The sequence below is a fragment of the Mirounga angustirostris genome, unplaced genomic scaffold, assembly GCF_029215605.1.
Source record: "Mirounga angustirostris isolate CCGP_5_RB_7025 unplaced genomic scaffold, mMirAng1.0.hap1 SCAF_13, whole genome shotgun sequence".
Taxonomy (NCBI): Eukaryota; Metazoa; Chordata; class Mammalia; order Carnivora; family Phocidae; genus Mirounga; species Mirounga angustirostris.
The window spans coordinates 506,961-534,316 of record NW_026991721.1 but is presented as its reverse complement, the minus strand read 5'-3'; the positions used below and the strand labels follow the sequence as shown (position 1 = coordinate 534,316).

Here is a 27,356-nt window from a genome sequence, read left to right as displayed (position 1 = left end):
CCTGCTCAGGGCTCTGCTCTTGCCCCTCAAAGCTCTGCCAAGCAGAGGCTGCTGGGCTGGGAGCCGTCCGTGAGCGTCCCCGGGGTGCGCTGCTGGCTGGCGGGGGCGAGAGCTTGGGGCAGAAGAGCGTGCTCACGCCCCCGAGGGTGGCCCCGGGCGGGTGTAGGAAATCACAGGCCACTCATCTCAGGGGAGCGAACTCCAAGCTTCCTCCCTGGCTCGGGAAGGGGATTTGCGGACAGAAGCTTGTGGGAGGAGTGCATCCCCGTAAACCCGCCTGGGGGAAGACCTGCTTTTATAGCCCTGGAGGCTGGGCCTGATAGGGGGAGAGGATCAGGAAGAGAGTTTCAGAACCCTGACGTTATTATGCCCCGAGGACGTACTTAAGGTGTGTTTGTGACGTGGGAAACAAATAAAATTAAATGTCCTTGTAACCTGCAGCCCATTGACATATACCTGAGACAGGCAGCTTATAACATTCCTCCGAGGTGTCAGTTTTCTTTAACAAACCAAAGTCCTTTGGGAACATCCTTCCTCTTTACTTCTCCCAACCCCAAGGTAGAGAATCACTTACTCCTCGTAATCCCAGGGCAGCAGGGGCAGTAGCTCCTCCTGCCCAAGGGCCTGTCCCCGCGCTTTAATAAAACCTCCGTTTTGCACCGAAGACGACTCAAGAATTCTTTCCCGGCCACCGGCTCCGGACCCCATCACCACCAACATTCCGAAACTGCATCAGTTGGACAGAAAGTAATGCGTGGGGAGGCGGGGGTCCGTGCTCAAGAAGGCTTCCTGTCAGGAGCGGTCATCTCGGAGGGTCTGTCCGCGTTGGCATCAGTCTGGTTCACACACCTTGTCGTCATTGTCAGCGACAGCCTTCTAGAAGCTTCTACTCATAGCGGTCTTAGGTGGTGCGGGGCTGTTGGGTGCAGCGGCCAAGAAAGAATTCTTGAGACGACTTTGGTGCAAAAAAGTGGTTTTATTAAAGTGCGGGGACAGGCCCGTGGGCAGGAGGGGCTGCACCGGGGTCGTAAGGAGTGGCTGATGATACACTTTTGAGAGGGCAGAGTGGGGGTGGGGACAGCGTAAGTTTGCAAGGAGCTTCTGTATGCAGAACGGGAGGTTTACAGGACTGAGGACGGCCGGTGCCGTCAGGATAAGGTTGCGTTTAGTGCCCAGTAAAACATCAACACTGAGGCGGCCATGAGCTCCTGGAGGAAGGTCACGCTCAGGGATTTATCAGCTGGCGGCAGGTTGTAGGGACATTTCTCTCACCTTTGTTCTCCTCGTCAGGGAACCTACCTCAGAACGGATGGACCTGTGCCCCGGGTCTTGGGGACATGGGTGGCACCTCCTTCTCTATCCCCTCATCTCGATCATTAATGAGCAGAATAAGAAGAGTGGGATAGTTGCCTTCCCTACTGTACTTTCGTTTGGAACAGGATGTCTGGGGGCCAACATGGAAGGGGGGTGGCGACCCTGGGCCCCAGTTTACCAGCTGCCTATCTTCCCCCTCCTCTGCTGCTTATTTAAAACTTTCAGGAGACAGGGCGCCTGGGTGGCTCAGATGGTTAAGCGTCTGCCTTCGGCTCAGGTCATGATCCCAGGGTTCTGGGATCGAGTCCCGCATCGGGCTCCCTGCTAGGCGGGGAGCCTGCTTCTCGCCCTCTGCTTCTGCCTCTGCCTCTCTCTCTGACTTTCATGAATAAATAAATTTAAAAAAAATTAAAAAAAAAAACTTTCAGGATACAAACTCAGCAGAAAAGTTTATTCCTCTGTTTGGAAACAACCTCTGTTTCCCCTCAACCCTAACTCCAAAGAAGAAATGAGATTGCAAACCAAAAATTTACAAACTTCTGTGCGTCAAAGGACACCATCAACAGGCTGGGAAGAGACCTCATGAAATAGAAGAAAATATTTGCAAGTCACGCATCTGGTAAGGGCTTAGTTTCCAGAACATACAGAGAACTCCTAAATCTCAACAATAAAACAACAACCTGATTCAAAGATGGGCGGGGGACTGGAGCCGACGTCTGCCCAGGGAAGACCTACAACTGGCCAGCCAGCAGGGGAGATGCCCACGTCCTTGCTCATCAGGGACACGCACATCAGAGCCACGGCGAGGACCCGCCTGCGGCCCTGAAGACGGCTATTGTCCACTGACGGCAGAAACCCCGCGAGTGGGAGCACGTGCAGGGTGGACCCTCCCGCACACTCGGCGGGAAAGGAAGCCGGTGCAGCAGCCGTGGAAAACGGCGTGGCGGTTCTCAAACAGCTGAAAATGGAGTGACCGTGTGTTCCAGCGATTCCTCTTCTAGGTATTGACCCAGAGAACCGAAAGCAGGGACGCGAGTGGATGCTTGCACACCCACGTTCACAGCCGCCGACACAGGGAAGCAGCCCAAGCGTCGTCGACGGACGAGCGGATAAACGTGGTCCATCCACACACCGAACCACATCACTCAGCCTGAACACGGAGGGACACGCTGACACCTGCCAGAGCGTGGGTGGACCTGGGGGACGTGATGCTGAGTGAGATAGGCCAGACACAGAGGGACAAGTACTGCAGGATTCCCCCCACATGAGGTCCTTAGAGTCTCCAGATTCACAGGGAACAGAGTGGACGGTGGGCGCCGGGGGAGGGGCGGGGGTCGGTGACTCAGGGGGACAGAGAGCAGACGATGGGCACTGGGGCCGGGGGAGAGATGGGGGTCGGTGACTCGGGGACAGAGAGTGGACGGTGGGCGCCGTGAGAGGGTGGGGTTGGTGACTCAGGGGGACAGAGTGGACGGTGGGCACCGGGGGAGGGTGGGGTTGGTGACTCGGGGACAGAGAGTGGACGGTGGGCGCCGGGGGAGGGATGGGGGTCGGTGACTCAGGGGGACAGAGAGTGGACGGTGGGCGCCGGGGGAGGACGGGGGTCAGTGACTCAGGGGGACAGAGAGTGGATGGTAGACACCAGGGGAGGGATGGGGGTTGGTGACTCAGGGACAGAGTCTCAGTTTGGGAAGATGGAAAGTTCTGGGGACAGGTGGTGGGGATGGCTGCACAACAGTGGGAATGTGCTTAGTGCCCCTGAGCTGTGGGCTTAGAGATGGTGAAGACAGTACATTTTATGTTCTGTGTATTTTACCAGGATTAAAAACTAAGAAGAATCTGGGGCGCCTGGGTGGCTCAGTCGTTAAGCGTCTGCCTTCGGCTCAGGTCATGATCCCAGGGTCCTGGGATCGAGCCCCGCATCGGGCTCCCTGCTCCGCAGGAAGCCTGCTTCTCCCTCTCCCACTCCCCCTGCTTGTGTTCCCTCTCGCTGTGTCTCTCTCTGTCATATAAATAAAATCTTAAAAAACAAAACAAAAAACTAAGAAGAATCTGGGAGTGGCCTCGCTGGGGGGCTCTGGCTCAGGGCCTGAGGCTGCATCATTTGCAGGCTTGGCTGGGGCCGAAGGAGTCACTCCGTACTGTCCTACCCGCGTGGCCGTGGCGGGAGGCCCCTGTGTGCAGCCGTGTGTGCCCCTCCAGGTGTGGCCTGCCCTTGTCTGCAGCCTCGGGCTGGGGCAGGTGAGACTTGCCTTAAAACCTGTTTTGCCTGGGGCTCCACACTCCTAGCTTGGAGGCTCGGACTCCCCATGGCAACAAAGACGCTGTTTTCCTTGAAGTGACAGGGATCCTCGCTCATTTCGGGGAGAAGGGCTGCCAAGATCCCAGGTCTGAGCACCCACAGCATGGCGGCCGGCGGGTCCCCCGAGGGGCCAGGGCGGCTCACACCGCTTCCTGGGGCGGCCTGGCCGGTCCGGCCTCCGCTCGGGCCGAGGCTGGATGAAGTGAGATTAGGGATGGTTGTTCACGGGGACTTCCGCGCCCGCCCCACGGAGTGTGTGGTGGGGAAGGGTCCTCGGCCCAGCCGCCAAGCCGGATCCTTGCAAAGGAGCCCACAGCCCCTGCACCCTCCCCCCCGCAACAGGGCAGCTTTTATACCATAGCCAGGTAAAAAAGGCGAAGACTCACTTTGTATCATCCCTGGGATGGCCATAACAAAGCACCATCAAATGCCAGGCTTAAGCAGCAGGAATTCGGGAGGCCGGCGTCTGGGATCAGGTGCTGGCTGGGCTGGTTCTCTCTGCTCATACCCCTGCTGCAGGTAGCAGGCCATCGCTGATGCTTCTCGTCTTGTAGATGACCCATCACACCTCTGCCTCCACCTTCCCGTGACGGGTGCACCTGTCCAGTGTCCTTATTACAAGGACAGCCGTCATGGGGATTAAGGCCCAACCTAACGACCCTATCTTGTATGAATCTGCGGGATGGGGGCACAATTCAACCTTCAACACACTTCTGTGTTGTTAGGAAACTAGCTTAGAGCTCAGGGCCCCCGAAAGAGTCTGGGGCCCCCGTGGGACGGTGCACCCCCCAGGCCTGCTGCCGGCGTGTGCTGCAGGTGGGCCCCGCTGTTGGCGAAGCCTCGGGCTCCCTGGCTCCCCGTCAGCCATGCCCGTGGGCCACTGGCGAGCTACATCCTCAATTTGATGAAGCCAAACTCATCAGCTCATTTTGAAGTGTTGCACAGAAAATTCTTCCTCAGCTTCATCACAAAGATGTTTCCCACATTTTCTTCCAGGAACCTGATAATTTTCCTCTCACGTGAATGGTTTAATGCCTCTGGGATTCTCTCATGCTTGTGGGGGAGAGTCATAGGGTCGTCTCTCTGTTTCTCCAGACACAGAGCCACCTTCTCAGTGCCGCCCTCTCCCGTGAGTCCTCTCTTAGCTGCTGTCAGCCCTGCCAAGTGCCACCTGGTCCAGGAAACAGGTGCCCCTCTTGCCTCCATTCTATCTCTGGCCTCTTGATACAGGTGTGAGGGATGTCTTACCCCTCGTGCTGGCCCTTCTATGCACTAACCTCTTGGTAAATTACATATTTTGAAAAAGTAAAATAGAAAGGACAAAGAAAAGACTCTTCTTGGGCGCCTGGGTGGCTCAGTTGGTTACGCGACTGCCTTCGGCTCAGGTCATGATCCCGGAGTCCCTGGATCGAGTCCCGTGTCGGGCTCCCTGCTCGGCGGGGAGTCTGCTTCTCCCTCTGACCCTCCCCCCTGTCATGTGCTCTCTCTCATTCTCTCTCTCACAAATAAATAAATAAAATCTTTAAAAAAAAAAAAAAGAAAAGACTCTTCTTAAAGAGACCCCACTTGGGGACGCCGAGTGGCTCAGTTGGTGAAGCATCTGCCTTCGGCTCGGGTCATGATCCCAGGGTCCTGGGATGGAGCCCGGCATTGGGCTCCTTGCTCCACGGGGAGCCTGCTTCTCCCTCTGCCGTTCCCCCTACTTGTGCGTGCTCTCTCTCTGTCAAATAAATAAAATCTTTAAAAAAAGAAGAAGAAGCTGCTTTTGCCTCCTGGCCGCTCTGTGTAGGAGAGGGGGCAAATGGAGCCAGCTGGTCCGGGGAGGGCCACAAAGACATGCCTGTGCCCAAAACAGAGACGGGCCTTGTTTGTGGGGATGTTTGCTGGCAGCAGAGCTGGGCACAGAGTGGACGCTGGGCGGGCAGCTCAGCCCCCTTGCCCAGCGGGACGCTCCCATGGGCACACCCTCTGCAGTCCCCGCCACCACTGGGGCTGCCACCACCGGACCCTCCCTCTTCCCTGCTTGGCCAGCCTGTTGTGGGAGATGAGGAGGTGTGTGGTTAGGGGCACAGATCAGGCCAAACTGCACTGGAGCCCAGCTCCTCCCCAGCTCTGGGGCTCTGGGCAGGTGACCTGGCCCCTCTGGGCCTTGTTCTTCATCCAAGTCTACTTTTATGGACGCTGAGATCACCAGGATGCCAAAGTGGGTAGAGCTCAGTCATCCCCCAATCTGGTGGCCTTGGACAATGATGCCCTCATGTCGTCACACCTACCCTAAAGGCCATGCGACTTTGGGCCCACCACTCTCGCCTCCCAGGAAGTGGTGGGGAAGCCTCTTCCAGGAGCCCAGAGGCCCAGCAGACAGGTGGGTCCAGAGCATCTTGGAACCAGCAGCTCCTGGGTAATGGGAGCTGGCCTAGGGCTGCCGGGAGCTAGGGAACCAGGGGCTTGGGGTCTTGGAGATCAGGTCCTCCTCAAGCTGTCCAGGGAGCACAGTGGGGACAGAGGGGGACAGAGCAGTGGTGGCCTGTGGATGGGATGGAGGAGGGGAGGGAGAGACGGGCAAGGGAACAGGTGTAGGTTCTGAGGCTCCCAAGGGATAAGCGACCCAGCCTGGAGGTAGTGTCCCCAAAGCCCAGCCAGCACCACCGTCCTGGTGAAGGCAGAGCCCTGCCGGGTGGGGTCATGACCAGGAGCAGTCCCTCTGAGCTTGTTCTAGTGTGAGCACCACTGGGCCAGCAGAGGCCCCCTTCAGAGCAGGTGGAGCTGGGGGTGCCCATCCCTGCTCCAAAGGAGGGGCTCAGCCAAATAGGGCTGGTGGGGGGTGCTCCAGTCAGGGGCCCATCCCTCCTGGTGGTTCTGGACGAGGAGTATCTGCAGGTTTCTGGAGGGACAGCCGGCACCCCATCCCTCCCCTTTTCCTTCTGGGTCTTATTTCCCTGTCTGCGAGGTCCTGCCTGGGTCTGGGAGGACCAACCTTCCTCTTTTGGCCTGGGGCTTGGGGAGGACCTTCCTCTCTTGGGGAGAGGAAGCCATGGTGCTCAAGGCCCAGAGGTGGCCCAGCTCCCCCTGACCAGGTCCTGGTGGACAGGACAGTCCTAGCTTAGAGTCGGGGCTCCTGAGGCCTGGGGGCTGGGCCTGGCTCCGTGGCAGACCAGCTGACAGACGGCTCTAGATCTCTAACCCCAATCCCACAAGGCACAGCTTCTGCATCGCGCTCCCTGCGGTTGCCCCTGCCCACCACACAGAGACCCCAGGAATGAGCCCTCCAGACACCCTTACCCAGGGCGGGGCCCCCAGCTGCTTTGGGGAAATGCAGATCAAGATGCCCCCATCTGGCCAGGTCCTAGGGTGCCCCCTGGACTGCCCACAGCACAGCGCGCAGAGCCGCCAGCAGAGGGTGCCAGAGGCCTCCTCCAAGGGTGGGGCCCTGGATGAGCTCAGGTGGGCACTGGCCTGGTGGCCTGGTGTCCTCGAGGTGCAGAGTGCAGCCCACTGTGTGCTCAGGGACCCCTCCACTCCTGTACTGACACCTCAGAGCTGACCACCAACCTGGTCCCTATCTGTCAAGGCCCTTCTCCAGGGCACCTCCCTCAGCCTGGGGCTAAGCTTCGGCCCTGCCGCCAAGACTCAGGCCCCTCCCTGGCCCGCCCTGAGGTCCGGCAGACCTGGCTCCCGGGCCTGCCACCCGTCTTCGGTTACAGTCTTTGGGCCTTCTGGACATCTGGCCTGGGAGAGCCACAGCACGCAGAGTGAGCAGGGCCCCCTCAGCTCCTCACCTCCCAGGAATATCCTCTGGGCCCACTCGGATACATGTGGAGGTGAGGGGCTCCTGGGAAACCCCACTGAGTCAGGGGTACATGGCCTCACTTGAAATGTCCACGGCCTGGCCTCTGCCCAGTGGTTCTTACAAAGCGTGCAATCGTAGGTGGGCTCCATCCCCATCTCCAGGAGACAGACACATGGCTGCTAGGATACTTAATTGGTTTAATGACATGGCTTTGGAACCTCGGCCACCTCTCATCTCTGGGTGTAACCTGCAGAGTTCAGTGCTCCAAGACTCACCCACCACCCCCACGGCACACAGGGCAAGCCTGCCAGAAAGTTCCTATCTTGAGCTCTGCCTTGGGTGTGTGTGGGTGTCTAAGGCCATACTTGGACGAGTACATGTCCAGTCCATCTATGCTCCTTGAATGGGTGGAGGGAGAACAGCATGCACCCCACCCCAGGGGAGCCTGGAGCCCCCCAGGCCACCCTTGAGGAGCAGTGTGCTGGGTGGGCGCTGTGGGCGATATCTGGGGGCCAGGCCTAGCTCAGAGCCCAGGGTGCTGAGGTCAGTGCCCTTCTGGCCCACAGCCCATCCAGAGGTGTGCAGGTGCAGGTGCGTGAAGAAGTAGCAGCCACAGGGGTGAGGTTTGGGGCCAGGGTTACAAGTGCCAGGAGGAACCCCCATGTGGATAGGAGGCCAAAGGATAAGTCCCTGCCTACCTCCTGGGGGTTCTGTGGCCTCAGGGAGAGGTGTCATGAAAGCCAGGAAGGGGGCTGGGCGGGGCTGGAAAAGCTGCAGCCCCGGCTTCAGGGGCAGGTGCACGAGGGGCTGGCATCTCCAGGTGGCTAGTTTTGGGGAGGTGGGCCTTGGGACAGGCAGATGGGTGTGGGCTGAGGCATCGCTGCGCCCGAGGACAGGCCACGTGCCATGAGGCAGGTGAGCTGCTCCCAGCCAGCACCACCCACCACCCGTGTCCGTGGTCCAAAATATACACACATACAAAAATAATACTCCATGCACTGGGGGTGGGCCTCTCCGCAGGTGCATCTCCGTGTCCCCCAGCCGCAGGTGTGCTGGGCCCAGCTGGCCAGGTCTAGCTGTCGTCCTCCACCCTCCTCTGGGTCTTGGAATGAAACTTGCTTATGAGCTCCTCCAGCTCCGACCCACCTTGCTGCTTCTAGGGAGGGGGCGGGGCAGCCTCAGCTCAGGGGCCCACAGGCCAGGGGCCCCGGCCTCCCGCTTTCCAGGCAACCCAGGAGCCCTGAGGGAGGAGGGGGCGGGGAGGCGCAGGACGGTGGCACGGCCGGCTCACCTCCAGGACCGCCTTCTGCACGGTGAGCTGGCTGTACACGCGGATACCTTCCTCCCCGCAGACTTTCTTCAGCTCGTCCTTGTTGAGCGAGAAGAGCTGGGGCCCGGTCAGGATGCCCAGGTTCTCCACGATCCTGGGGGCGGGGCGCGGCGGGTGTGAGCGCGGGGCGCCCGCCCCGCCCCCCGCCCCCGCGCCCCGCCTCGCCCCCCGCGCGCGCGCGCACCGGGCGCTGAAGGCCTTGGCTTCCAGCCACGCGCGGACCTCCTCGGGGCCCGACTCGTAGGTGAGCGGCAGGCCCACCGGCTGGCTGCGCTCCACGCGGAAGTGCCGCTGCGGCTGCGCCTTGATGTGGCTGATCTTCTTGATGAGCTCGTCGTTGACCTCATCCATGTGGTGGATGAGCTCTGCGGGCGGTGCCCGGCACTCAGGCCCGCCGCGAGCCGACCCGGCGCCCTCCGCAGCGCCCCCACCCCGCTCGAGGACCCTCCGCCCGCTGCTTCCCCCAAGGGGCTCAGGGCCCCGTACCCGCACCCGTCTGGTGGCCCTCATGCCCTGGCAGAGCGCCTCTCACCGTCTTTGTTCCCTGCGAAGCTTGGGGGCAGCTTGTGGGTGGGGCTGGCAGGACCCCAATATTTCAGACTGGCCTGCAGGGGTGGGGGCAAGAGACGAAGGGGTGGGGGCGCCCTCAGCGTCAGCTCATCATTCCTCCCCGCAGGGTTGTAATAAGGAGAAGGTGAGGCATCCCTTCTCGCCGCCCCCCCCTCCCAGGACCCGGCCTGTGGCCCCACCCCCGCCGGGCACGGAGGAATCCGGGGCTCAGCGCCGGGTCTGCACCCGCCCATCCCCCCTCTGAGGTGGGACCGCAGAGCCCCCGCTCCTCGCACTCACCCGCTCCTGGGGTGCGTCCTCCAGCCGAGTCTCATCCAGGATGTTGCAGGGCACGTAGCCTGCCTGGCCACTGCGATTGCGAAGCTTCCACCACTGGTGGCCATCTTCGAGCACCTGCAGGCACCCACCCCCACCATCACCCCCATCTGGTCACCAGCGCAGGGTGTATGAGCCCCTCTTTATAGGTGGGCCAGAGAGAGTTCTAGGCATTTCCTCCGAAGCCCCGCCTCCCCCCAATCCTGTGGGGAAGTCACAAGTCCTCCCAGGAGCCCCTGCCCTGCCCAACCTTCTGTCCCACCCATAGAGGCTACCATCCCTCCCTTATCTCCCCCTACCCCTCTCCAGCAGCATCCAGAGCAAGGGTGCCTCTAGCCTTTGCATATAGATCACCCTCCACCCGGGCCAGCCTGCTCCACTTTCCGTCCCCCAGTGGGTGGCCTGAATTCAGGACTGGCACCAAACAGACCGTGTCTCAAGGGGGCTCCAGGGGTGGGTGTGAATGACGAGCCCTGGCTGAGAGCTGGAGGGTCTGCACTTGGCACAGAGAAGGCCTGTCCTTCAACGTGAGCCCAGCTTAGCCCAGCACAGGAGCCCCTGAGCCCCCTCTTAGATCCCCAAGACAGGGAGGCCCCTCATCCAGGCTGTGCTGGGGGTGGGGAAGGGGCAGGCTGTGCACCCAGACTGGAGCCCAGGGGTGGGGGTCCTGGGGAAAGGGATTGGACAGGCGTGCCGTGTGCCAGCATCGGGCATCCTGGCTCCTGCCTCTCCTGGGCAGCCCCCCACCCCCATCCCAGGCCCCGGCTCACCTCCAGGACCTCGTCCTTGAGCACCGACAGCTCGTTGGCGTTGCGGGCTGTGAAATCATAGAGGATCCTGACGTACTTGGCCATGGCTGGCCCAGGTTCGTAGCCCCTGCGTGGAACAGAAGGGCTGAGGCCCAGGACTGGGCTGGGGTCTCCTCCTGGCCCTGAGGCTGGGCTGGGGGAGCAGCTTCCCAGGTGCGTGCCGCCTCCTGTTCAGCTCTCTGAGGTCACAGTGGAGAGAAGCTGAGGCTCGTCAGCCGGGAATGGAAACTGTGACAGCCCCAGAGCGTCTGGGGCCCCTGCACGGAGGTGGGGGCCATGCAGGGGGGGTGGGGGTGGGACGAGGGGGCATGTGGGCATGGCAAGGCCCGCCCGAGGCCAGGCCATCTCAGGGGGCGCCAGGCCCGGCCCCCAGGGGACCCACAGCCAGACATGTATGTACCCAAGAAATGACAGGGTCACCACCATCCTTGCAAGCAGCTGACCGATGAAGGAGGGCCAAGTGTTTTCAGAGCCACAGCCCTGCCCACAAGCACCCATAGTGGAGGACGGCCCACGAGCTGCAGGGGCATGGTGTGGGTGTCCTGGCCTTAGCACACAGCAGGCCTGTGGCTGCCACCCAGGCTGGGCAGTTGCCTCCTGGCCAGTCTGGCCCCTGATCATCAGGGCAGCTCCCTCACACAGCTGCAGGCCTTGGGACACCGTACAGGTGAGGGGGCTGAGGCTGAGGTGGCCCTGGAGCCATGACTGGCCAGGATGGACTGGCCAGGGGCTGGAGGTCAAAGGATGAAAATGTCTCTTCAAGTGTGGCCCTAGGTTAGGAGCCATGGACATCAGCCTGGCCATGGCGGGGGTAGGGGGTGCGGTGAGAGGGGCACACTTGTGTAAGACACAGATTTCGGCCCCCTCCCTTGCTGAAACTGAATCCTGGGGTCTGGCAGGGTAACCAGCTTCCCAGACAGATCCTGGGCCAGAAGTGAGAACAGAAAGGAGGAGAGGAGAAGAAGGATGGGAAGTCCCCCAGGCCCTGGGTCTGTGGAAGTATGTGTATGGGGGCGGGGAGAATGGCTGTCCTTAGCCCAGACCTTCAGTCTCCTTCTCTGGCTCTGAGGCTGGACCTAAATCAGCCCCAGTGGCGTGAGTGACAGGGATCGTTGAAACCACTTAAGTTTAGTGACTTAGTAAACGTCTAACCATGATTCTAAAACATACATGAGAAGACACAAAGAGAGATAACGTATTAGGGTAATGAATTTACAGGTGGCTTTTGACATTTTTCTCTTCAATTTTATATTATAAAGTTAGAATGAAAACCTGGTTCTGGTTTGGAAAAATGCTTTTTTTGAACACCATGAACAAGGCATTTGCCGCCACCTGGTGGCAGCACACTCATATCAGAGCCTCCTTGTTTCTAGGGGTGAGCGTCACATTCCCTCATTTGAAGAGGAACTTACCTGTGAGCATGCGGGGAGCTGACTTGGGGGAGAGGGTCTCCTGGAGGTGGAGCTGTGGGCTCAGATACAAGGCTGTGTTTGGGGGAGTTTCGAAAGGATGGTCGGTTCGCTGGAGTCGGCTGTGGGAAAAAGGACCCCCTAGGTTGGTGTGGGGTGAAGGCAGTGGACAGAGGTGGGCTGAGGAGGTGAGCAGTGGTGGAGGAGGCAGATGGCCAGTGGGTTTGGGGTGGGGCCATGGGTGCTCTGACCTCATCGTCGGGGGCAGACACCAGCCCCTCCACTTCCCAGGGAGCCTCCTGCAGCACGTCCAGGGGTGGCTCCCAGCCACTGTGGAACTTGGGCACGTAGAGGGGCACCTGCGGCTCCTGGGGCCACTCAGAACTGGAGGTGGGAGGTTCTGGAGGTGAGCCACGCCCACCCATGGGAACCAGCCCCACCTGGGACCACACACCTGGCCTGCCAGGGAACCCCATCCTGGTTTGCACCCCATGCCCTGCATCACCCAGCCCAGGGCCCCTTCCCACACCCTCTCTGCCCACTGCCCGCTGCCGCACCGGGGGCGTGTCCATGTCTCCCCCAGCGAATCCCACAGCGTCATCTCCTTGGGGACTAGGTGGCCTCGCAGGAAGCCCACGGCCTCGCGGGAAAGCAGTGGGCTGGACACGGAGCGTGCGATGTCTGGGCCCCCACAGGTGCTGACGATCTGGGGCAAAGCGGGGTTCAGAGGAGGCCCTACCCACCGGACCCCAGTCCCAGCTGGCTTGCTGACAGCACCACAGACCAGCCACGCCCACAGCCCGGACGCATGGCCCCAGCTGCCTGCCCAGGGTAGGCATTTGCTTCCCCCCACCTTCAGCCAGGGGCAAACCACCCTGGGGTCCTGCGCCCCCAGCCCCAGCCCCAGGCACCAGGTCTAGAGGTCCAAAGAGGAAGTGCACGAGTTCTGCAGCGCTGGGGTTCTGAATGTGCTTCTGCAGCTTGGCCTGGGGTGGGGGGCAGACAGAGGGGTGGGGTGATGGTGCTGGGGCAAGGGGGGGCAAAGACCCTGGATCCCCCAGTGTAGGCACAGAGGGACAGGGTGGGGAAGCAGACAGACGGAGTGGGGGGGTGGTGCTGGGGCAAGGGGGGCAAAGACCCTGGATCCCCCAATGTAGGCACAGAGGGTCAGAGTGGGGGGCAGACAGAGGGGTGCGGGGATGGTGCTGGGACAAGGTGGGGCAAAGACCCTAGATCCCCCAATGTAGGCACAGAGGGACAGGGTGGGGAGGGTAGATTGGAGGGGGCCTAGTACTCACCAGCAGGTTGATAGCCAGCTTGGTTTTCTGAAAACAGTCGATGAACTGGGCCTCAGAGGGGGGCCGTGCACGCAGTGTAAGGACACCCTCTGGAATGGGCAGGGCAGTGGCTATGAGCCTGGCTGGCCGTCACTGCGCCGGGGGGGTCCTTGCCTTCAGTAGCCCACCTGCTCAGACTGTATCTCCTGCAGCTCAGTGGCCACCCGCCTCTTGCACCTTGTTCTCTCCATCTTCTCTTGTTCCCCTACATCCCCTTGCTGTCCCCCCTGCCCCACGGACCACCGCCCCCTCCGCACCTGCTGGCCCCTTCTTCCCTTTCTTCTTCCCCTTCTTGCGCTGGTTCAGCTGTTTGAAAGCTTCCGCCGCCTTCTGCAGCCGAGCCACGAACCACTCAATGTCGTCCAGGGCACAGTTGAGGATTTGCTGGGGTCAGAGCAGAGGCAGGGGTTCAGTCTCAGGCGCCCCCACCCGCGGCAGGGACAGCCCCACACACTGTCTTTTGGTCCCTGGCCTGGGGGGAGGAGGCGGGTGCTGGCTGGAGGCTGGCTGGAGGGGCCCACACCTGATGGGGACGCGGTCAGGTGGGGGCGCCCCACCTGCCCCAAGACGCACCGTTTCCTTTTCTATCTTCTGAGCCAGCACAGCGCGGGGCTCCTCATCCTGCGACTCCCGACGGCGGAAGCCTGGATGGGGGAGGCAGACATCGGGTGGTACTGACAGAGGCCGCCCCCACGGACCTCGAGTGCAGCCCCAGCCCGGCTCCCTCAGCGTACTTGGCTCAGTGAGTGGCATCGGCGGGCCCACTCGATTCTTGGCGGGCGGGGAGTCACTGCCGTAGCGCTGGAAGGGGATGGGCGCTGGGCCCCTGGGAGCGGGCAGGACGGACTGCCGCTGCCGGATCTTCTCCTGGTGGCCCCTGGAATGGGGGCGAAGGCGCGCTCAGCCCGGCCCCAGCCCCACCCCCGGCCCTCCCGCGCCCGGCGCCCCCGCCTACTTCAGGGTCTGTGGCCTCAGCTTCTTCCCTAGACGGCAGTCGGCCAGCGCGCTCTCGACGTCCTCGTGCACCAGCTCCGCCTGGGGGCACCGGGTATCAGGCAGGCGCAGGCGCACCGGGGCCCTCCCGGCCGCCGCCCCTCTCACCTCCACCTCGTCGCAGTGGAAGAAGTGGATGTCGGGTTTGCTCTGCTCCGAGTCCTGGCACACGAGCAGCAGAATGGAGGGGTACCGCAGCTGGTTCAGCACCGTCTGGCTGTGCCGCACCGTGGGCAGCGGGAAGTTTTCCAGTTCCTCCTAGGGGACCGGGGGCTCGGATGCGCCTGGGCCGCGTCCCACAGCCGCGACTCCCAGATGTGACACCACCACGGACTCACAGCCACGGGCGCGGGGTGGACTTGAGCCTCGGACACAGTGCCCTGGGCGTGCCTTGTGAGCCCGGCTTGTGGGGTGTGTGCCGTGGACAGTCACAGACAACTGGTGGGCACAGCAGAGCACGTGGCACAGAGGCAGACCCAGACTCTGCCAGGCCGTGGCCGCAGCTGCGGCACACGGACCCCTGGGCACAGCCAGGCCCTGCCTTGGGACAGCCGGTGGACAGGCTGGAGCCAGAGGTGGGCGAGGTACTGTGTGTGACCGGGTTCCCCTGGATTCTCAGCCCGATCAGCCCTCCCTGCCCCACCTGCCCTTTGCCCTCCTCATCCTGTCCCACCCCCACAGAGAGGCCCAGCTGCGTGTCTGGGTCATGGCCTTTGGCTGCCCTGTCGCTGCCACACCTGGGACTCCACATCCAGCAGCCGCAGAGACTGGTCATTGACCTGCAGCAGCATCTCCTGCGTCCACACCTTCTCCTTGGAGCTCAGCTGCACCAGTTTCCGGATGGCGTCATCCACGGACACAATGGCCTCACTCTTGTCCATGATGAACGTGGCCAGGTGCTGGGGGCGGGCAGGTGGTCACTCTGGGGAGAGCCCTCTTTGTGCCCAGACGAGGGTCAAGGGGCTGCACCCGGGGGCCTGAGGGGCCAGGGCCAACCTTGGGAGCCTGGGGGGTGGAGAACATCCCCGACCCTGGGGGTCTGAGAGACACAGCCCTACCTTAGGGGAAGGTCTCTGCTCTGCCTTGAGGAACGTCTGGGGGGCCGTGGACATGCCCTGATAAAACCTTTGGCAGCTTCACACAAACAATCCCTCGCCCACCTCATCTCCTGTGGCTGGACTCCAGGAACACCAGCCTCCCTGTTCCCCCCTGCAGACCTAGCATAGACTCACCACAGGGCCTTTGCATGGTCTATCCCCAGTTTGCCTCCCTTACTCTTCTCCAGCTCTCTCTTCCTTCAGGGCTCCGCTCAGACCTGCTCCCCCTGCCAGGCTACAGCATCACTCTCAAGCCCCTGATCTGACTTGTTTTTAATTATCACAATCTGACATTATGTTTCTTTGTTTATTTTCTGGCTGCTGGGTTCACTGCTATTTATTTCCCTAGTGCCTGGCACACAGTAGGCCCTCAGTGAATGTGCTGGGATGAGTGAGCACCTGGAATGGCCATGTGGGCTGCTTTGTGGGGTGGCCCAGGGACCCTTGGCCAGCACAGCCCTCCCCTTCCTCTGTCCCCAAGCCTGGTTCGGGCTCCTCCTCCCTCCAGGCTCCGCAGTGTGTCCCATTGACCTTCACTGAAGTCAGTGAACAAAACTGAGACAACCGGATAAACACTCCCTTAAACTCTAGGCAGTCAAGACCCAGCTGCGAAAGTGCTAGGAGAAAATGCTGGACGATTTCTGATGACCTCAGAACGGCCCCCTTACAGGGGGACCTTCCTCAGCAAGGAAGAAAAAGAAAACCCAGACGCTCAGAAGAAAAGACCAAAAACTCTGACCTAATGCATTTCTGCCTGGAAAAAAAAATACCGTATACGAAGTAAAAAGGAAAAAAAAAAAGTGGGACAAACAGATGTAATAGATATGGTGAAGGCTAATTTTCTTTTCTTTTTAAAAGGTTTTATTTATTTATTTATTTGACAGAGAGAGACACAGCGAGAGAGGGAACACAAGCGGGGGGAGTGGGAGAGGGAGAAGCAGGCTTCCCACGGAGCAGGGAGCCCAATGTGGGTCTCCATCCCAGGACCCCAGGATCATGACCTGAGCCGAAGGCAGACACTTAACAACTGAGCCACCCAGGCACCCCTGATTTTCTTAATATATAAAAAGACAAGTATGTACTTCAGTGATAGCTCTTACTTTGTTAAAAGCTCTATTTTGTTAAGTATAGTTATTACCAGTGATGAATAAATGAATGAAAAAATCTGTGAATAAGTAAAAAATTAACAATCCAATAGAAAAATCGGCAAAAGAGCTGAACAGAGGATCTCTGGGAAAATAAATGTAACTCACTTTTTAAAATAGAAAATTGCATGTAGTCTCATTCAACAAGCATTGCATAGTGAAACTCTGACACCCCTTCTCCTGAGGTGAGTCAACCGCAGGCTTATTTACCTGTTTTATTGACCAGTCTAACAAGTCCTTGTGGGTCACACTCACAGGGTAGCTGTGGAGAAGTGGGAGCCCCCAGTCCGCACGCCCCAGGTGCTCTCTCCTCACAATTCAGGTAACCCCACCACATGCGAGACTGAGTGTGGTTGTGAGGGGTGGTCCCAGCCTACGTGTGCGTCAGCAGGTCAGAGAGAGAAGGGGGCAGAAACACGCAGGGGACAAAAGGCAGCCGACCCATCTGTGCGAGGCAAGGTGAGCCCCAAAGCACACCCTGTTAGCAAAACACACCACCAAGCCAAGCAAAACCAGGTGCCTGACTGCGGAACAAGTCTCCGTGCATTTCAGGTGATTGAAGCCCTGCAAAGTGTGCTCTCCGACCATAATGGAATTAAACTAGAAACCAGTAACAGAAAAGATAACTAGAAAACCCTCAAAAATTGGAAATTGAGCAACACACTTCTACATCAACAACCAATGGTGAAAGGTATCAGGAGGGAAATGAGAAAAGACAGAGGCAAGTGAAAACAAAAACACAGCACAGCAGGACCTCCGGACGCCACACAAAGGGTGGGGGGGAGTGTCTGTAGCTGTGAGTGCTCACGTGAACAAAGAAGAAGGGGGCAAGGAAGTCATGGGGAATCAGAAAGTGTTCCAAACTGAATGACAACCAAGGTGTGTGCGTGGGGCGCCTGGGTGGCTCAAGCGTCTGCCTTCGGATCAGGTCATAATCCCAGGGTCCCCAGATGGAGTCCCGCCAGGGAGCCTGCTTCTCTCTCTCCCTCTGCTCCTCCCCCTGCTTGTGCTTTCTCTCATATAAGTAAATAAAATCTTAAAAAAATAAAAATAAAAACTAGGGGTGCCTGGGTGGCTCAGTCGTTAAGCGTCTGCCTTCAGCTGAGGTCATGATCCCAGGGTCCTGGGATCGAGCCCCGCATCGGGCTCCCTGCTCCGCGGGGAAGCCTGCTTCTCCCTCTTCTACTCCCCCTCTTGTGTTCCCTCTCTCGCTGTGTCTCTCTCTGTCAAATAAATAAAAATAAAATCTTTTAAAAAAATAAAAATAAAAACTAAAGGCAGGCACATCAAACTTGCAGGATTTGGTGAAAGGCTTTTGTGGGGGGGGGTGTACAGCTGTAAATGAATAAATTAGAAAAGAAGGAATATTTCATATCAGTGATCTACAGGTCTCCCGTAAGAAACTAGAAAAAGACAATCAAAACCCAAAGTAAGTGAAAAGAAGGAAGTTAAGAGCAGAAACCAGCAAAGTAGTAACCAAACAATAGAGAAAAATCAACTAAGCCCAAAGTCGGTTCTGAAAAGATTAATGAAATTGATAAACCCCAGCAAGATTGATCAAGAAAAAAAAGAGAGAAAACACAAATGATCAATAACTAGAAAAAAGGAAGGGCCATCACTACAGATCTTACATGCATAAAAGTGAATTCATAGTCAAAAACCTCCCACAAAGAAAACCCTACATTCAGAGGGCTTTCCAGGTGAATCCTAACAATTACTTAAGGAAGAAATAAAAACAATGTTTCACAAATTCTTTCTGAAAACCAAGGAGTAGGAATACTTTCCCACTCATTTAATAAGGCCACCACAATTTTGACACCAAAATCTGTCAAGGATTTATAGGAAAATAAAATTATAGACCAGTATCTCTAATGAACATTAATGCAAATTGTTAGCAAATTAGTCCATCAACACATAAAAAGAATAGTACACTTATTGAATAATAATTCAATAATGAATGAATGAGGTTTATCCCAGAAACGCAAGGGTGGTTCAACATTCAGAAAAATCAATCAGTGTGACTGACTTATGTTAACAGTTGTGAATACACCTCTGTAAATTCAGAGAAAGCATTTGACAAAATGTAACGCCTTTCATGATAAAAAACTCTCAGCAAAGAATGGAAAGGAGCTTCTTCACTAGTAAACTATCTACAAAAATATATAGCCTATACAATGGGGAAATACTGGATATTTCTTCTTAAAATTGGACACAGGCAAGGATGTCCCCTCTTTGTTGCTTTTTTTCAGCATTGTACTGTTGGTCCTAGCCAGGGCAATGAAGCTCTAAAAATAAGATACAAAGCTCTGTATTTCAGACAGCCTGATTTTATAGTAGTAAATTCAGTGGATCTACAAGCAAATCACTAACACAAATAAATGAGTTCAGCGGGGTCTCAGGGCGCTCAATAATTGTACGGAAATTCAATCGTTCCTCCATACGCTAGCAACAATGCAAAAATGGCTTTTTTAAAAACAGTACCGTTTACAACAGCATCTGCAAGTCAGATGCTGAGGAATGTTTGGAGAAAAGATACTCAAGATCCCTACAGTGGAAACACAAACACTCTGAGAGAAGTCAGAGTAGCCCTGATACGTGGGGAAAGAGCGCGTCCACAGGTGGGAAGGGCTCAGGATCACACCGAGTGGATCCATAGGTTTGACTCAATGCCAGTCAAAATTCTAGCAGGCTTTTCTGGAATATAAACACAAGTCCAAAGAGCTTGGAATAGTCAAGAAGATCTTGGGGAGAAAGAATATAAGGTTGCAGGACTGACACTGCCTGATTTCAAGTTCAATAATAAAGCTACAGTGAGAGAAAGATCACGAAACAAAGCACGGACAGACCCATCCCATTCAACTCCTCAGTTTTTGACGAAGGCACCAAAGCAATTTGATAGGAGAAGGAACATCTTCTTCATATAACTGCACATTGCTACGGGGAAAAATTAGCCTCGAGTCTCATACACAAAAATTAATTTCAAATGGATCATAGACCTAAATGTAAAAGCCTCAAGTCTGGAGTTTCTAGGAGACACAGGAAGGAATCTTCACAGCCTTGGGTCAGGCAATGACCACTCCCTCCCCCCACAAAAAAACAAAACCAACAAAACAACCCTAATCTTAGGGGGAGAGTGGATATGGCTGGACATCATCAAAATTAAGTACTTCTGTTCATCAAAAGACGGTCATGCATATCAATCAACAAGCCATACTGGGAAGATATCTCTAATCCACACACCTGACAATGTGTGCAAAGGACACCCACCCGTCAAAAAGGTGCAATTGTACAAACGAGTGGCCACATGCAGGGTCCCCAGGGGCTGGCACAGCCGGTGGAGATGTCCCCTGAAGACCAGAGCTGAGAGAAGTCTTATCCTACACACGCGTTTTCTTGAAATAAGTTTACCAAGCAGAACAAAGTGTCATAAACTATATGAATTCAATTATGCAGAAGTGGGGGGAGACGGGGTTCTCCAAAAGTCAAACTCGAGAGCTGCAGGACAGAGCCGCGTTGCTGAACGGTGCATTGGGAAGACCCTGACCGCTAGGGTCAGCAGGAGTGAGTTTTGGGGTAAAGCAGCTGTTGTGTCCGGACCGTGGCGGTGACACCACCGACCTGAAACACAACTGCATGCCCCCCACCTCCGGCACACTAACTTAGAAAACAGGAAAGCAAACAAACCCACAAGTCTTAGCAGCCCCCATTGCCAGGGGTGGGTCTGACCTTGCCCCCACTTCTTACCCTCTCTCTCTGCCTTGGTTTCCTCACCTGGGAGGGGCAGGCAAAGCCCATCCTCTCCCCCAGCCCTGCCGGGTGCTGGGCAAGCAGGAGAGGTGCCCCTGGGTTGGGGTCTTTCCACAGGATAGCTCGGACCAAAGTCCAGAAGGGCAACGTTGCCCTACCCCCGAGAGGGGTGGCCCAGCTGCCTGGGAAGGAAGGGGATGAAGCTGACCTTTCCCCACCCTGTGCCCTGCCCTTGGACCCTGAGCCAGCAGCCTGGCAGGGAAGGCTGCTCACTCAACACAGCCCAATTCAAGAGCCTAGGGACTCCCAGTGTCTCTGTGGACCCATTGTATGGATCAGGAACCTGAGGCTTAGAAAGCAGTGACTCGCCTGGCCTCTTGGGTTTGGGGGGTTCTGTGGGGAGGGAAGAAGTCCTCATCTTCCTGATTCAGGCCCTCCTTCCTGGTCCAAGGCCCCCTTCCTGATCCAGACTCCCCCTTTCCTGGTCCAGGGCCCCCTTCCTGGTCCAAGGCCCCCTTCCTGATCCAGGCCCTCCTTCCTAATCCAGGCTCCCCCCTTCCTGGTCCAGAGCCCCCTTCCTGGTCCAGGCCCCCCCGCTTCCTGGCCCAGGGTCCCCCCTACTTCCTGGTCCAAGCCCCCCTCTTCCTGGTCCAAGGCTGCCCCTTCCTCCCTCCTCAGCCATTCTTAGCCCTGTTGTCCTACAGGATGGGACAGTGGCCAAGAACCAGGAAGGTCATTTAAAAAACATATTTCCTGAGCTCTAAGTGTGAATCAAAGCTGACCCAGGGTAGGGCACCTGGGTGGCTCAGTTGGTTAAGCGACTGCTTTCGGCTCAGGTCATGATCCTAGAGTCCTGGGATCGAGTCCCGCATCGGGCTCCCTGCTCAGCAGGGAGTCTGCTTCTTCCTCTCCTGCTCCCCCCTCTTGTGCTCTCTCTCTATCTCACTCTCTCTCTCAAATAAATAAATAAAATCTTTAAAAAAAAAAAAAAAGCTGACCCAGGGTGAAAACCCTCCTGAGCTGGGTGCTGGTCTGGAGTGCAGCTAACCAGTCTGGACATTCCCAGAGTCCATCTGAATTGGCCATCCGAGGTTTTCCTGCAGGAGCTCACTAAGTGTGTCTGTGTCCTATCTTCTGCCTCTTAATCCAGTTCCTTGTTTGGGGGCCAGGATGACAGTTTCCTTCCCACAGAGTTTTCCCACCCAAGTGCTGCCAAACAGCACCCAGGCCTTGTCCTTGCCTGGCCTGTGTTGACCACCGGCATCTCCATTTCCCTGACAGAGCCCCAGAGCTCCTGCGTCCCCCAGACTGTGAGCTTCCCAGGATTGGAGGGGGCTCCCCGCACCATGGGTGAGCCCAGGACAGGTGTGGGGCAGTCCCTGGCTCTGGCTACCTGCTGTGGGTGTCAGAAGCTGGGCTGTCTCCCTGTGCCTCAGGTTCCCATCTGCCCAGGGACTCTGGAGGTGCTCCTTGGGGGCTGGCCTCACCTGGACGTGGTACTGGGAGGTCTCATGCATGATGATGTTGGAGTTGGAGTACTTCTTCCTCTGTTCTGAGCAGGGAGTCACCAGTCACTCACCACAGAGGGCAGGACCCACCGCCCCTGGTACAGGTGGGACTGGACTCCCAGGTTGGGCCACAGGAAGGGCCGAGTGGAGGTGAGGGGGCTGCTGCCAGAAAGGACTCGAGGGTGTGAAATGTGAGGGCCCTTCTGGGCAGACAGAAAACCCCCCTGTGCCCCCAGATGGCCCCTAGGAAAGGACCCTCAGCTCCCTCTGCCCCCAGATGGCCCCTAGAAAAGGACCCCCTGCTAGGGGTCTGTCCTGGAGCGGGCGCAGGAGGCTCAGCAGCTCCTCCCTTGGAAACCCACTGTTCTGGGAAGCAGTCCAAGCCTGGGCTTCCCCCAACTCCAAGAGCTGCCAGCTAACATCTCTTGGTCCCTCCCTGAGGCTCCTAACTTTCCAGACAGGGCACTGAGTCCAAAAGCACAAAAGAGTGTCTGGGGGAGAGGCAGAGCTGGGCGAGGTGGGGCTGGCCAGGCCCCGCCCCCCTCCCCCCCAGCAGACACCTGGCGCTCCATCCAGCCTGAGCCCCACCCCTTGGGCTATCTGGTTGCAGTGAGGAGCACAGCCGAATCAATATTGATGGTCCCTGAATTATTAGTAAAGGCCTCTCTGCTTACAGTGAGGGAGGGAGGGACCTGAGCAGCTGTTGCTTAATGAGGGTCCAGGGGCCTCCTTTGGGCACCAAGGGCTGACCTGCATCCCCCTGGTGGGGGCCTGGCACAGCCTGGGGGAGGGGAGTGGGCGAGACCCCACAGCCCATCCTCAAGCCTCACTCACCAAACAGGTCCTTGGCACTCATCTTGGCCACACTGTCAGACCGGCCCAGGCTGCCACTGCAGGGGAGGGGCTGGTGAGGGCGAGGCCCACATGGCACCCGTCCCCGGGGACTGCTCAGTGGATGGGGGTGGGGACTCACTTGGCAGCACCTGGGCAGCAGCTCACAGACCCCAACTGGCTCATGGCGTCCTTGGTGGTGGCTGGTGATGGAAGGGCAACCTTGTGGCCTGAGTCCAGGGCCTAGTGCCCGGCCCACACCTGAGTGCAGAGGGCAGCCGAGCTGACACCTCCCTGGTGCCTGGTCGGTGGCTTCACTGCTCCCAGGGCAGGACTTGATCCCCTCTTCCGCCCACCCCAGATCCAGAGGCTGCAGCCCTGGTGTCCTGGCCAGGTCCCCCAGAGAGCTTGGGCAGGGTGTCCTCAGGGAGTAGAGTCCTGCCTCCTGGACACAGCAGGACCTCCCGGCCCAGGTCCCAGCTGGCAGACATGGGCCTCTATCTCACCCCAGACCCTTGGTCTTCCACAGGGAGCCCCAGGGGGGCCAGTAGAGGAGTCCCACTCTCAAGGCTATCTAGGTGGGCCTGCAAGGACAGTGTCCTGGGGGCTCTGAAAGGGGACCTAAGAGAGGAACCACCTTCCAAGCAGAGGGAACACATGTTCAAAGGCCCTGAGGCAGGTGGGAGCCAATACCAGAGGAAGGCAGCACAGGATGAGACTGGACCCTGGATGGGGTAGGGGCGGGGGGAGGTGTGGCCTTGGGGACCCAGAGCCCAGAACAAAGTCTAGAGGGAGCACACCCTCAGGGGGGTGAGCAGAGCCTGGCCCCCCTGGGTCAGACTAACATGTCCTGTGAGGTCTGTGCCCCCTGGGGACCTCTGACAAGGCTGTCCCTCTGTATTTGGGGTTGGCTGGAGTGGGTGGTCCACAGGCCAGGGGTACTGGTATCTAGGGGCAGGGAGCACCCCAGGACTTTCTGGTTTGACCAGGTCCTACCTACAAAGAGGATTTCCAGGAGGTGTGAGGGGTCTGGGGGCTTCAGGCCACCCCCTCCCATGTGCCATGGAGGGTCCTGGCTCTCTCAGGATGGGTGGGAGTAGGGGCTTGGTCAGATTCCTCTGACCATCTGTCCGTGGAGAATGTCCGGAATGCTCATGACCTCAGCGAGGGAGCCGAGTGTTTGCTCAATGGGATTCCTGGGGGCTGAGCCAAGGGCACTGGGCACGTGTGTCTGGGCACACACAAACCTGGGCAAAACCCAGGCCCCCAGGCACACACAGACACGCACAGGTTGGGACACATGGCCCCCCTCCTTCGGGCGCCTAGGCTAGGAACCCATGGCCTTCAACTCCCTGGAGCAGGGTGGGGGGCCCAGCAGGGCCAGCCAGAAAGGTGAGTCCAGGTGCTGGCATCTGGGTTGGGGAGCAGCTGGGGGAGGGGCCACCACAGGCCTGCTCCAGTCAGCTGACTGGGGCAGGGGAGCTGTGTGGGCCCAAGGGATTGCGACCAGCCCAGGGCCCAGACTGCACTTTGGTTTTACTGCGGCCATTTTCCGGGTGCAAAGGGAGGGCCGAGCATGGTGCCTGGTTGGGCAGTGGCGGAGGCCCCAGCAGGGCAGGGAGGGTGGAGGGACCAGCTCCAAGTTCAAATTCCAGCTCACAGCCAAGTGACCTTGGGGAGGAGTCAGCTTAAGGCCCAGAGGGAGCCGGGTGGAGTTCTGGAATGGGGAACCCCTCAGGGCCCTGGCTCTGCCCAGGTCTGGGAGCTGCTTGCTGGGGAGGGCCCAACCTGGTTGGTAAGGAGGGATAAGCCTGGGAAGCCTGGGTGGGGAAGGGGTGGGCTCAAGGTGCACTGGGAAGGCGGGCACAGGGGATCCAACAGACTGGGCGGGGTGGAATGCTGAACCACTGAGGCCCCGTTCTAGGCAGGCCCCAGGAGAGGCCTGGGCAGGCCCCCCCAGGGCGGGGGCTGGGGGGAGCAGTGCAGAGGTGGGGAAGGAGAGGCACCCCCAGCTGGGCCCTGGCTCCCCGAACTGCTACTGCTGGGGCTGACTACCCCTGGAGTGGGGGTAGAGGTGGTCTGTGGGTGCACCTCAGAGGCACCACAAGCCTGTCTACCATCCTCCCCAGCCACCAGGGACACCTTCATACACAGGGGCCGCCCCAGGCCAGCCTGGCTCAGGGAGGAGGGACCTGGGGAGCCTCAGGTCCAGCACCCACAGGCCCCCTGCCACCCAGCATGCAGCCTCCTCCTCCCTGAAACTCCCACACCCCTTGACCCAGAACCTGACCCTAGCCTGATGCTTCTCTGGCCCTGGATTCCCTCCTGGCTCAGACACCCAGGAAGTGCCTCCTGAGCCAGCCCACAGGGAGCCACTGGCCACAAAGGAGGCCCCAGCCTGTCCTGTGGAAGGGGGTTTGGGGCCTTCGAGGGACAGGGAGAGAACCCCCTTCCCACCTCCTTCGCTGGAGGAAGGGGTTCCCTCCACCGAGCCCCAGGGCGGGGAGGGGGCCGGCTGACTCAGGTGCCACTGCCTTTAAAATGTCCCTGCGCACCGGCACCGCCCCAGCACCAGGCCGGGCAGACCAGGCCGCAGCCGGACCAGGTTCCTGGCCGCGGGTTCGGCGCAGCCCTATCGCACCCCGTTGCCTCCGGCGCCCAGGCCCGGCCCACGGACTCCGGCCAGAGCCCCCAGTCGCACAGCCACCTGGGGAAACTAAGGCCGAGCCAGACCGCCGTCCGCAGGGATTCTGGCAGGTCTGAGTGGGCTAGGTGGGGACCCGTGGGGCGTTCACCTGCTCCTCGCGGCCCCGTGCCTGCGCCGCCCGTGGGTCCCCTTGTCCGCGCGTCCGTCCGCCTGTCTGTCCGCTCCTCGCCTGGGCGGCCCGGGCTCGGCAGCGGGAGGGACGCGCGGCTGGGCCGGGCCGGGGCGGGACCGCGAGGAGGAACCTGAGCGGCAGGTTAGAGACCCGGGAGCCGGCGGGCGCGGGGGGAAGGGCGGGGGCGGGACGAGAACGCCCCGCCCCTTCGACTCGGCCCCGCCCCCTGGGGCTCCCGGCGGACGGCCCCCAACGCCCGCCCCGTGGGCCCCCTGGACCCGCAGACCCCACCCCCCAGAGCTGGGGCGCCGGTGGACGGGTAGGCGGATCGGGAGCCCCTCACCCGTGGGGATGTGCCTGGCGACTACGCAGGGCGAGGTTCTAAGATCTTCCCGAGGCAGGCCTCGCTGCGCCCCAGCAGCCGCCAGGTATCCCTTGCCGGGTATCTCCCAGCCTCAGCTGCCGCAGCAGAGGGGCCTATCCTAGGCGCCAGGCCCCGGGGCAGAAGCCCCTCCTCTACGGCTGGCCCCTCTGGTCTGGGGGGGGTGCTGGTGTCGGGCGTGTCTGTGAATGGGTGTCAAAGGTATGATCCGAGGCCAGAGACCCTGCGGCCCTGCGCTCCGAGCTCCCCAGGCAGGAGAGGGCTCTCTTCTCCACAATCCAGGAGATCCTACAGTCTTTTTTTAAAAAGATTTTATTTATTTGAGAGAGAGAGAGAGAGTGAGCACAAGCAGGGGGAGTGGCAGAGGGAGAAGCAGACTCCCCACCAAGCAGGGAGCCTGATGTGGGGCTCCGTCCCAGGACCCTAGCATCATGACCTGAGCCGAAGGCAGATTAACTGACTGAGCCACCCAGGCGCCCCGATCCTACAGTCTTTTTGTGCATCCCCAGTCCACCATGGGCACCCCCTGAGGGATGGGGGTGTCTGATGGGTGGGGATGCCCGTGGTGTAGGCTGTTCACTACTAGGGCAGAGAACAGACTCCAGGCCGTGGCCCCCTCCTTAGGCCCAGGCCCCACCCTCTGCCCCCAGCGTGGGGCCAGTATCCTTCCTCCTGAACTGACTCCCCCTGCCTCTGCCAGCTGGGTGGGGAGGAAGTAGAGAAGGGGCAGAGGGCAAGTCCAGGCAGTGGTGGGCACCCCAGGCACGTGCAAGGACCCAAAGCCTCTGGCTATTGTGCCTGGGGTGGAAAATGGTGCATCAGGAGGCAGGGTCCCAAGGGCAGTTGGCCTTTGTTTACCTGGGGCTGACACAGAGCACTTCCTGGGGACCCCCCCGGGGGAATGGAGGCACCCCCCCCGGGGGGCGGGTCTCCCCACCTGCTGTCTGAAGCATCACAGGTGAGCTCTCAGAGGTGGTGCAGGAAGTGGCCTTCCTCTCAGGCCCAGCCCTGCCCCTGAGCCCCCGAGCCCCCGAGCCCCGGCTTCCTGGTTCTCTCCCCTACTCTGCTGAGCACCCAGAAAAGGCACAGGCCTGCCCTCGTCCTTCCTGGAGACTGAGCCTGGGCAGGCGGGAAGTGGGAGGCTCGCACAGAAGGGAGCAGCTGAGGTGGGCGCTACTGCACGTCTGAAATCAGACTGATTGTCACCAGGGAGCCTCTGGAGCCACCTGGAGCTGTGCTGTCCTCTGTGGACAGGTGACTGCCACCTCCGTGCAGCCAGAGCGATGGGGGTGTCAGGGCCGGGCCTACACCCTTGGGCAGGAGGTCCTGGACCTTTGAGGCCACAAGTGTCAGGCGGCCAGGGTCTGCGGGGAGCTGGCCGAGCGTTTCCACTGAGAGCAAGTGCAGCCGTCCCAACCTTCCCAAGTCCCCTGGGGAGTGCCCCGGCGTCAGAGGCACGAGGCTCTGCTGAACATGTGCACGCGAGCAGCAGGTAAGCACGAGGGCACCTACATGCGGCCTCAGGGCCCCCGGTGTGCACCGGACCAGAGCCAAAGCCAGCAGAGGGGAGAGCTCCTGCCCCCACTTGCCCCCAAGAAGGACAGGTGCGGGAGGGTGCTGCTGCCAGCCCTCGCTGAAGCCGGTCCCTGGGGAGCTCC

General features: G+C 59.3%; 1 protein-coding gene across 6 annotated transcripts; it reads right to left on the bottom strand.

The window, feature by feature from the left end:
• Nucleotides 1-932: 932 nt before the first annotated feature.
• EPS8L2 (EPS8 signaling adaptor L2) lies at nucleotides 933-27,350 on the bottom strand. 6 transcript variants are annotated; one of them, XM_045892954.3, is made up of 21 exons: nucleotides 25,293-27,350; nucleotides 22,640-22,758; nucleotides 22,501-22,556; nucleotides 21,646-21,710; nucleotides 14,907-15,068; nucleotides 14,278-14,427; nucleotides 14,132-14,211; nucleotides 13,911-14,053; nucleotides 13,750-13,820; nucleotides 13,434-13,560; nucleotides 13,138-13,226; nucleotides 12,751-12,825; nucleotides 12,397-12,545; nucleotides 12,091-12,223; nucleotides 11,843-11,961; nucleotides 10,392-10,497; nucleotides 9,586-9,699; nucleotides 9,269-9,341; nucleotides 8,921-9,101; nucleotides 8,698-8,830; nucleotides 8,332-8,562 (listed from the first exon to the last, which is right to left on the bottom strand). In XM_045892954.3, the coding sequence occupies exons 2-21, from the start codon at nucleotides 22,681-22,683 to the stop codon at nucleotides 8,479-8,481; spliced, it is 2,154 nt and encodes a 717-aa protein (XP_045748910.1). In that variant the 5' UTR covers nucleotides 22,684-22,758; nucleotides 25,293-27,350; the 3' UTR covers nucleotides 8,332-8,478. The 6 variants fall into 6 exon arrangements, 5 of the variants coding, with proteins under 5 accessions (XP_045748910.1, XP_054367719.1, XP_054367720.1 ...); XM_054511744.2 differs by having other exon boundaries at nucleotides 14,132-14,427; XM_054511745.2 differs by having other exon boundaries at nucleotides 14,132-14,427; nucleotides 22,640-22,700.
• Between the last annotated feature and the right edge of the window lie 6 nt (nucleotides 27,351-27,356).